The 11,531-nt window shown below is 35.9% G+C and overlaps 1 protein-coding gene across 1 annotated transcript; it reads left to right on the forward strand.

The window, feature by feature from the left end:
- Positions 1-306: 306 nt before the first annotated feature.
- LOC113698043 (uncharacterized) lies at positions 307-9,446 on the forward strand. Its single transcript, XM_072058351.1, has 3 exons — positions 307-1,905; positions 7,125-7,564; positions 7,824-9,446. Exons 1-3 carry the CDS (start codon positions 349-351, stop codon positions 9,301-9,303), a joined length of 3,477 nt encoding a protein of 1,158 aa, XP_071914452.1. The 5' UTR covers positions 307-348; the 3' UTR covers positions 9,304-9,446.
- The last annotated feature ends 2,085 nt before the right edge of the window (positions 9,447-11,531 follow it).

Consider the following 11,531-nt stretch of genomic DNA (forward strand, 5'->3'; position numbering starts at 1 on the left):
CGTTGTAACAAAAAAAATGATTAATCTTTTATGCATTGACTGTGTATATGTCATCACTATTGGATGCATGACAAATTATCTGAATTTAAAATTAAAATCTAAATTTTGTTCATGTATCATGTATCTAATCGTGACAGTGTACGCACAAGATTTACTAAAAAAAAAACAGAAGAATAAAACGAAAGAATAAAACGAAAAATTAAGAACAACAGCGGCACAATATAGCCCATCTCCAAATCGCAACCGATACCACGTCGTTTCTTTCTCTTCAAATTCCGAATATACCACCAGCAGCCCCGTAGCCCATATATATGACGCTGGCTGCTGCCTCTGCCACCTCTACCGCATATGACAACACCGCCACCGCCACCAAAGCCTCTGTCATCTCAAGAATGGGAGACATTGATCGAAGATTACAACCACGGCCGCCTTCACCGGTGGACCACCTCCGACTACGCCGGTCCCCCACTCGTCGACCTCGCACTCTCTTCTCTCCTCCGAAAGGACTTCTCTCTCCACCTAAAACAACATCTCCTAATCTTCCTAGAAGAACACTCCATTTCTCTATTCACTTCCCCGGCGAGCCTCTTCCGCCTCCTCGAAACTCTCCGTCTCGTAATCCAGTCCCCCAATCCAAATGATGCCGTCTCCCTCTCTTTCTCATTTAAAGAACAGTTCCTCATTTCAACGACTTCAATATTCATCGTTCATGGTACCTTTGCCACTACTGATTTTGAAACCCTAGAGGGTTTGGTGGAGCTGTTGTTGACGATTGTAAACCGTCCGAACCACGGGATCGACCGGCAGACGAGGGCTGTAGCTTGCGAATGTTTGCGGGAGCTGGAATTGGCGTTTCCCTGTTTGTTATCAGAGATTGCGGCGCATATTTGGGGACTTTGTCAGATCGAGAGAACCCACGCGGCTCAAAGCTACGTTTTGTTACTCGCAGCGGTGATTCACAGCATTGTAGTTTATGGTAAGGCGCCCAATGTTTCTATTCTTAATGCTTCTACACCACTGTTTCCGTTTAATGTGCCGCGAATTTTCATTGAAAATGACAAGGATGGTGATGATAGTGATGTTATTGTTGGTGATGATGACGAGAAAAATGTTTCTAGTGCTAGTAGTAATTTGAAGGAGACGAACGTAAGGTATAAGGAGTTAAGGAGGGTGATTTCGTTTTTGTTAGAGTGGCCACAATACTTAACCTGCTGTGGAGTTTTGGAGTTTATGAGGATGACAATGCCGGTGGCCAATGCTCTGGAGTTGCAAGCTTCTTTGCTCAAAGTACAGTTTTCGGGGCTTATTTACACGTTTGACCCTTTACTCTGTCATGCTTATTTAGGGATGTATTTGAGGCTCTTGGACTCGTTTGATGGGCAAGAAATGGAAATTGCTAATCGACTAGTGTTGCAAAGCAAGGAGCTATACTTGTCATATCAAAATAATGTAGTTTTTCAATTGCTTTCTGTTCACTGGTTATTAGGTTTGATTCAATTGGTCATAGGTAGAGATGTGACGAAGAGAAAAAGTTTTGCAGATGTGATGAGTCTGAGTTTTTATCCTGCTATTTTTGATCCACTGGCGTTGAAATCATTGAAACTTGACTTGGCCGCTTATTGCTCTGTTTTACTCGATGATTTTGGGACTCTGAAGAGGTATGCAAATGGGGGGACGATGACTGTGGAGGTAGGTTCAGAAGTTTCTGTGGTCAAACTGCTTGAAGATGGCCTCATGTGCGTATCTGGTTTCAAATGGTTGCCTCCTTGGAGCACAGAAACTGCAGTGGCGTTCCGCACCTTCCATAAGTTTTTGGTAGGCACGTCATCTCATTCTGATCTTAATGAGTCTGATACTTCTTCCAAAAGGTCTCCCATGGAGTTGCCCATATTCTGTGCTATACAGGTACTTTCTTTTGGTTCCTGTCTTGAACTGCTTGTTGTTTATTCTTCTTTGTTTTGATTATATTCAGAGATGAAAATTGCTTGAGATATGGCAGCTATTTCAGTATTAGGAAAGTTTGCATTTTCTTTTGCATTTTTTTTATTGGGGTTCCAAACAATAATGGGCTGTTACAATTTCATATCATGTGGTGGTGTCTTGGATTGCTGGAAGTGTCTAAACACTAGCCTGTCTCATGCTATGACTTTCCATTTCTATGGTTCACAGTGGGACAACAAGTTTTGCAATTCCAAAAGCAGATCTTTCGAATGACTCAGAGTATTCCTTTGTATTTTCCTTTCTCCTAAAGGTTCAAATTCCCTCTGATAGTGTGAGTTAAGAACTTGGAACAGTACATGATCCAAAATTGAGTTCAGCGACATTTAATGCTCAGAAAATGTTTTTCTGGCTGAATCTCTTGTTTGAAAACTTAGATGAGGCGATGAGGCATTGACGACCTTGATGATGATATAGGAAAATTCTGTTTGGATGGGAGTGTTTTTCAAAAAACTAGTTTTTCAAATACAACAAAAATTTTTAAAAAGTACTCTAAAAGGTAATCTAAAAATTAGTTTAAAATTTTAAAAAATATCTCAAAATATATTTTAGAAATTCTTCTACTCTTAAATATCCCAAAATATTTTTTAAAAATATTTCAAAATATACTCTAAAAGCTCTGCTACAGCAAAATTTTTCATAAACATTCCCAAAAACAGCTAATCCAAACGGTATGTTTTTTGGCGATGTGGTAAGTTAAAAAGGCTCTGAACATAGGCTGTTTAACTGATTATGGTTCCTGGAAATCATTTAGGGGTTTTTTTGGGCTTTTTTTATGGTTCCTGGAACACAGGCTCTTTATTTTATCCATTTACCCATCTATTACCCCTAGACAAACACCCATCATTTATCCACAATATTTAGAGCCTATCAGTTAGCAAAGACATGGGAATGATATTGAACTGAAATTACTTCGTTTGACTTGTATTATGCTCAATTATAGTCCAGGAACTTCCGAAAAGAATTTTGAAAGTACAAAACATTTTTTGGCTTACCACTTTATTGATTTCGGTACATTTTGCGGTTTGGTTTGTTGTTCAGTATATGTAAGGGAAATAGTAGGAGTATAACATGTGTACCTTTTAAGTTTTTGCTTACTTGTCAATTTTATGCTACACGAACTGCATTAGTGTATTGAGTAGTAAGTTCAACCCATCAAGCCTTGCTTTTTTGTGGTTGGCAAAGGCATTGTGCAATTGATAGCATATTAAATTATATAGTGCGATAAGTGTAGTTTTTATGTATTTAAAAAAGGGGCTAAATCTATACCCATGCATCCTAAATCCACACTCTTAGTACAATGGTCCATTTATTAACTATCTATTGGATCCATTAGTTGTCTGATGTCATTTTCAACCTCTGCCCTCAGCATGCATCATTATGATACGTCATAGGATTAGAAAGATCTTCTGGCTCATCATAACCTGGATGGATGTTACTGAGATGTCTTCCCAAGTTTCCTTTATCAAGGAAAAGGTTGACTGTCAACTAAGGCAGGAATATATCACAGGCTAAATTTGATAATGTAGCATGTGATAGTGAGCTATACATAGAAGAAAGCTTTGGCAAAATAGTTGCGAGTTCTAATTTATGAGGTTCTAAAGGTAGTTGTTAATGTGAATTTTAGCTCACTCATCACAAATTTGGGCATCCAAGCTAATCAAATCATTCCAGTCTTAAAAGCAAATTTGCATCATGTGTTTAAAACTCAACCGATATGACTTGCAAGTTGAACAATGTTTCTCTGTCTTGGTGAATGAACTTAAAATGCTTAAGTCAAGAGAAATTACGTATGCAGCTGCTACAGAGTAACTCTGTCCACAAAATTTGCACCTCCTACTCTGTCGTTATCAGAGTTTCAAAATACTTCTGAGGAACCTAATCCAGTATCAAAATGTTGGTCTTTATCAGAGGAACCTACTCTGTCGTTATCAGAGTTTCAAAATACTCAGTCTTTTCTTGGTTTTACTACAAGAATAGAAGTTCCCTTCTCTGAAGAACCTAATCCAGTATTGGTCAGATCATGTATAGAGTGATTGATGTATCCTTCAGTTTGGCACTGATTTGGGTTCCATATCTGGTCCAAAATACAAGAAAAACTACATCTAATCACAAGAAGTTGTAACAGGTCCAGTAATTTTTCTTTTCTTGGAATGACTAGAGCGAGAAATGAATTTTTAATATAAAAATCTACGGCAATGAGTCAAGCCTCAATTTTTCTTGTAGTCACCATACGTGACTCAGTACCATCTGTCATTAGTTTATTGCATAGTTTATAGGGAACTGGCAATCAAACTGTGGTAAAATATCAAGAAGATAACTGTCCAATTAAAATCTCAATTGGAGGCAGAAAGTCTCAAGTTTTTACTATTCAAAGTTTTGAAGGCATTATTGACACTCCGGTCCATCACATTTGCTGCACTAGATTTTCCACTGACAGTTCCTCCCTGCATTTCAGATACTAATGCATAAAAAGTTTTCAAGAACAGTGTTACTTCATCATAATCACATAGTTACTCATGTATATTAGATCTTAAATATACATCTGAAAATTCATGGGTTTTGTTTGGAAGCTGAAGTGGAGCTAATGCAAATATCAAATTTGAATCTTGAAATGGAGCAAACTATTGCTAATGATTTATAAGTAAACTGTTGGTTAGCTAAAAAGCTCAGAAATAATTAAGGGGAGTGGAGAAGATAACAATTTCTCTTGTAGTTTGTGTTTTTGAAAGTGTGGGAAAGAAAAGAGTTGATGAGGGGGAGGAGAATGAAAGATGAAGGAAAGAGGATGGAGTTTGAAGTTCAGGTCTTTTTTTTGACAATTTTTTTTTGGTTGGGGGGGGGGGGGGGGGTTGGGGGTGGAACTGGGAGGATTAGTTCACTGAGCTGAGAGAGGACTAAGAGGGTAGAGTTGGGGTCTGCTGGATGCGGCTGCTGCTGCTGCTGGGGACTGTGTCTGAATAGTCTTTTCTTTTGTGTTGAAATGAGCCAAAGCCTGAAAAGGGTAAAATGTTGGGTCACTGAGCGGACTGAGATCTGATTAGAAATGTCTCTGTGATAAAGATGGGATCTGTTGGATTAGCGGAGCTGTGATGCTGCTGTATGAGTACAACAGCCAAAGGGGATAGTCTCTTTCTTCTTTTTTTTTTTTTTTTTATGGTTTGGATACATCAGATCCTTTTTGTTTTGTACTTGTCCAGTCACACCTTAGTTAATTAACTTTGTTATTGTGTTTGGTTTGCTATGATTATCTAATTGTTGTAGTTTATAATGCGCAGTAATTTTTACATGCTGTAGTTTTGAAAATGTGATAGACTAAATGTGCAACGAGTGAAACATAGTGGAAATGGTAGTAATAAAAAATTAGGAATGATCAAAATTGTTGGAACTGAGACATATATGAAATTGAAATTAGTACAAGGTGTGTGGACCCTGAGCCCAAAATTGCTTGTTTCCATGTATTGCCTTTATACTCTTTTGCTTAAAAAATCAAGCAATGCTTGAGAAATTTTTGTTTTGAAATTTATCAATATTGCTAATGGAATTTCAATCTCCCCAATTGCCTTTTTCTCTTGAACTCATTTGTGACATTTTTATTTTCATTTGATTTTTCTGTTCATCAAATGTTCGAGAGGGATCTCACATGCAATAGTAATTCATTAAGAAATTGAACTTGATGCAGATGCTGTTGTTGACCTCCTTACTAGATTTTACTTGTAAATTTTCTTCGTTATTTTTTGAGTGCAACATTTTAATTTCAACAGCCCCTGTCAAGCATTTTTATAGGAAATACTGTGCCGATCTCCTTGCAAAAATTGGGGGAAGCATACTGAACTTTTTTATTTTATTGAATTGTAAACCTCAGTTAATTAGTAACTTTTGAAGAATGATAGCAGGGGATTTTGTCTTCCCTGTTTCATGATGCCATAAAAATTTACCATTCTTATTTTTTGCACATAAAAAAAAATGTAGGTTCAATGGAAATTACTTAACTAATGACAAAAATGTCCAAGGAAGTAACTTTTTTCTGGGGCTTGTACTGAAAATTTATTTTGCTCGTTACTCCCTCATCTTGCTTCTTGAGACTTGAGCAGTAATGCCTTTAGTAAAAATAAACAAACTTTCGAATCCATTAACATTAGAGAGAGACTCCTACTGGATAAATAGATTGATGGCCTATTAGGCAGAGAATATTGAAAGTTAACAGTGCTAACAAAAAAGTTTGACAGTGGTCGCGACAGAGCTGTCTAATTTTGCTAACTAGAGGGGTGGTATTTTTGTAATAATGGTTAATCTTAGGGGAAGTTAGTATACTTTATTGATAAAGACAAATAACGGATAGAAAGATGAAAATGAAAGCACAGACAAATTGAAGTGGCACCAATGTGCATTCAGGCATGGTATCTGAAGCAAAATTGGTATATAAAAATATTTCCATGATTGTATCTATTTGTATTTTTTTACTGTCTCTATTTGTATTAATGCATTAGAGATAACACTTTCATTTTGCTGGTTTTATTTTCTTTTTGGTTTTGGCTTCAAGTTGTACTTAAAACAGGTGGAAAACAAATTCTATAGAATCTTCTTTGTGAAAGTTTAGCCTATGATAATTCTGCATCTTTAGAACACAGTAGAGAAGCACTAAAAGTGTTCTTATTGGTGTCATGGTGGCGTGGTGTTACATGGAGTCTTTCATATATAATTACTGCAGTTATTATTTCTCTGATAATTGATTCTGGCAATGAACTAAAACTTTTAGGAGCCCAACTTAATTCATCATTCAAATCAATTGACCTATTCTTTTATCATTGCTAGTTGCTCTTTTTATTATTTTAGAATCGTGTAAGCATGACTTCTGTGTCTCTTTTGCCATTCCAGTTCTTTTTAGATGTATTGGAGAATAGGAGTATCATTAAACTCAAGTAATGGTACAACTTTGGGGATCACCTTAAATGGTCTAGCTTTAATACAGTAATGCAGTGATCATGAGAACTCGAGTCTCTCACATAAAGATGTAGTTATATCATTAAAATGTATGCTAATTTTTTATAATTAACATTTGTGATTGTTAAAATTTCATAACTAGGATTTATGATTGCTGAAGCTGCTGTCTTTATTTTGCATAGGGAATGCTGATAGAATCAACATTAAAATTTCAAGGGTTGGTACCCCTGATTGTTTCCTTTGTCGACCGTTTATTGGGATGTTACAAACACCGCTGGCTGGGCGAGTGGCTGCTGGAGACATTCAATGAATCTTTCATCCCAAAACTTAATATAGACTATAAATTAGGATCTTACTTCCCCATTTTGGAAAGAATTTCGGCGAATGAGAGAGTTTCTCCGACGGGGTTGTTAGAGCTTCTTGCCAACTATATGGTTGTCCTGATTAAGAAACATGGTCCAGATACAGGGTTGAAATCATGGTGTCAGGGGAGCAAAATTCTGGGCATTTGTCGGACTATGATGATTCATCACCACAGTTCCAGTTTGTTTCTTGGACTTTCTCGTCTCCTTGCATTCGCTTGCCTTTATTTTCCTGATCTGGAGGTTCGTGACCATGCAAGGTACAATAAAGACCTCTTTTTAGTCCTTTCTGAATTTCAAAATATATTCAGCTTTTTTATATCAGGTTTACCTTAAAAAAAAATGAATTTGTTCATTTCTAGTTTTGTACATTGGATGAATCCCTTTCCTAGTGGAGAATGATATAAGATGGTATACTGCAAATGACTTTGGAAAGGAAGAAGTGGTGAAATTTGGAAATAGGATAATTGCATATGCTTTACGTAATTAGGCTCCCAATGATTTGTTGGCTCTTTATAGGACCTACCTGCGGATGCTGGTTTGCATTCCAGGAAAGAAGCTTCGCGACTTGCTGAACATTGGGGAGCAACTTCCTGGAATTTCACCATCTACCAATTCTAGTTCATTTTTCAATCTTCAGTCTCCTCGCTATCATGACCCGAAGAAATCTCGGAATATTTCATCCTACATTCATCTTGAGCGCACTGTGCCACTTTTAGTTAGACAATCATGGTCCTTGTCATTGCCAGTGCTCAGATTAGATGATGATAAGCAGTCACTGGAAAGCTTCAAGGATAACAAAACTACAGGTGAGCCAAAGGAGCTTGACAGAAGTAGTAGTAGTATCGAGATTGTTTCTGATATTAACAGAATTAGCCAGCTTCAGGAGCCACTACGTGTGATGGACTCAAAAGTTTCAGAAATGGTGGGGATTTTAAGAAAGCATTTTGCATCAATTCCTGATTTTAGACACTTCCCAGGACTCAAGATCAAAATACCTTGTGTTTTGAGCTTTGACTCAGAGTTGTTTAATCACTCGGTAGGGACCAGCCTACCCAGTGATAGCTGTGGAATAGATTCACTTCCAGCCATATACGCCACAGTGCTCAAATTTTCGTCTTCTGCACCGTATGGCAATATTCCATCATATCACATTCCTTTTCTTCTTGGCCAACCTGTCAAAAAGGATTACTCTTTCAGCGAAACTAATTCACTAGATATCGTTCCTGTTGGAAATGGTTCTGCCGAGGAAAAAAGGTTTAAAGCTCATGTAATGATTGAATTAGAGCCCCGGGAACCACAACCTGGTGTCATCAATGTACATATTCAAACAAATGCGGACAATAGTGAGATCATTCAAGGACAGCTTCACAGTATCAATGTGGGAATTGAAGATATGTTTCTCAAAGCTATTGTTCCAGAAGATGTCCCAACAGAAGCAGTGCCTAACTATTGTCTGGACCTGTTCAACGCCTTATGGGAAGCATGTGGCACATCATCTAGCACCGGGCGAGAAACCTTTGTCTTGAAAGGAGGCAAAGGGGTTGCTGCAATCAGCGGAACACAATCAGTGAAGCTGCTTGAGGTACCTTTCATGTCTTTGATTCAAGCTGTCCAGCGGTGCTTGGCATCATTTGTTGTTAGTGTAACTGGCGAACCTCTTATTAATATCGTGAAAGGTGGTGAAATAATAAGAGAGGTAGTATGGAAGGATTCTGATTCAGATTCATTATCTGAAGCTCCGAACCCAGATGCGAGGTTGGATGGAGGTCCTCTTTATATCCAGTACATGGATGACGAAAATGAGAAAGGGCCTCACCTACAAATTTCCAAAAAGAACATGGGATGCTTCCTCGTATTGATATTTCTTCCTCCAAGATTCCATCTCCTCTTCAAAATGGAAGTATGTGATGTTTCTACTTTAGTTCGGGTTAGAACTGATCATTGGCCATGTCTAGCTTATGTCGACGAGCTTTTGGAAGCCTTATTTGTTGAGTGAAACTTTTCCTTACGTTTAAATTTAGTGTTTTCTGTTAGGAAATTTTCCGCAATAGAAGGGCTCAGTATTATTCCTTCGAGTTGTTCTGTATAAAGTATATTTGTAAATGCTTTTATGTATAGTACTCACCTAATTTCTGTAAAGCGGTGTGGTTTCTTATTCGCTCTTAAAACTAGAATGACAAGTAGTTTCCTGTCCATTCTTGATGGAAAAGAATTATGGGTGGAAAAGATTTTCCTTCCTGTGCCATTCTTGCGTATTATTGGGGTGGAGTTTTTAGCTAAAATAGCACTCTTTCTAAAAAATATTCCCAATGTGATTCAATTTCAAATTTTATTCTCATAATGAATGTTATTGTTGCCTATTGCCATATAGCATAATATAAGAAAGGAAAGCTTTGTCTAGTCAATAGTTTCTAACATGAACTAAAAATTTTGAGTTTTTATTATAGAGGCACAAGAGATCGCATAACTTTGATAATTTTCTTATAATTATTTAAAATAAATGCTACAATTATTGATCTTACTATTATTGGTTTTTGAATGTTTTTTGAAATATATCAAACCTATTGTATATAATTTTTAAAAAATAAATTAGAAATAATTGCAATGAAAATTGTAAGCAATAACAAGAAAAAATTACAAAAACTTCAAGGCTATCATATTTGTTTATGTTATCCTTCCTACTCCTTGAAAAGAATTTTTACAAGAAGTAATCAAACTAAAATTTTCAAGATTTCAATTGCAAATTGAAAATTATCAGATTATTATATAAGTAATCAACCAGTATAAAAGGCAATGTCATTCTACTACTTCAAAAAAGTCATGTTGTAAAGGGAAAAAAGACAAAAATAAGCTTTTTATTAAACTTTAAAAATGCAATAAAGTTCTCAACATCCATATCTTACGCAAAGAACTAAAAAACAAAATATTCTGAACTAAAAAAACTTAGTTATAGTATAATTACAATGAATTTTCAATCGAAAAATGTGTCTCTTAATCATTACCAATTGCAAGCAAATTTAAATATTTGAACCAACACTCTTGAAGCTGCTTAAGTGTTAGCAAAGAGGGAATGAATACAAGAATGTCATTAGGCAATGCACTGATCCTATATTTAGGCACTTCAATAATGCTAAGTTCAAACACTTCATTGATCCTATTTCCAGAATGGTAAGCTCTATTTAAGCACTGCAAATCACATGTGGGGAATGGGGAAAACAAAAAAGTATCACAAGTTAGAAGTAAAATAATAGAAAACTAAAATCCAAAAAACATGTTTGCATGCATTATGCTTAAATTGTAGGTTTAGAGTCTAGAGAGATGATAACATCAGAAGGATAAACATATGGCAACTCTACAAAGCTAAAGAATCTTTATACTTAACTAAGAGTAAAATGACAACAAAATTACCTCCACAAAGTTTGGAACAACAGAATGCAAAGGCAAGGACCATTTTTTATTTTCCTTCTCTAGTTCCAAACGAATATTTTCCTGCATTGTTCATAATGTTTTAACTTTATCTTTTTTTCCCCTGCAACTGTTACTTTTTTTTCCTACATTGTTCATAAGTTGCTCAAAAATAACACAAGCCACCAATTGATGTTGAATAAATGTGCAAAATTATTTCAAGTATATGAGATTATTTGATCATGTGATAGAGAGGCACTACAAATGAACACACTCATATATGTGATAGAAATCCAACATACTGAGCATAAATCTATATTGTTATGTAGTTTTCCTCCTAGACATTTTATCAAACAAATGGGGTGAGAAATCATTTGTTAGACAATTACTATTCAAAATTTTTTGAAGGCCATAGCAATGTTCCAAAAACTGCATAATAGAAAAGACAAGAGAATAATCTTCGTTTATCTTGAAATTATCAATTCAAAAAGAATATTTTCATCCACCGAAACAATGTCAAGAATGATAATGAAGTTTTAGATGATGTTAATATAAATATTGACTTCTCAAAATTACGTTTGACAAGGAAAAGATAATTAAAGGAAAAAAAGGTGTGAAGATTCAAAGAGATAATCAGGGAAGATATTAGATGGGAAAGAAAAATGAGGTATACCTCTATCTCTATCTTGGCACATGTGCAACTTATGTGACCAAAAAAGGATCATAATGGTAATAAATTTTAAAATTAAGTTATTTTGGGTATATGATTTGGAAGGAGAGTTATTTTGGCAATAAACTCTATTGAGGTAACTATTAAAA

This window comes from Coffea arabica, chromosome 7c (genome assembly GCF_036785885.1).
Source record: "Coffea arabica cultivar ET-39 chromosome 7c, Coffea Arabica ET-39 HiFi, whole genome shotgun sequence".
Taxonomy (NCBI): Eukaryota; Viridiplantae; Streptophyta; class Magnoliopsida; order Gentianales; family Rubiaceae; genus Coffea; species Coffea arabica.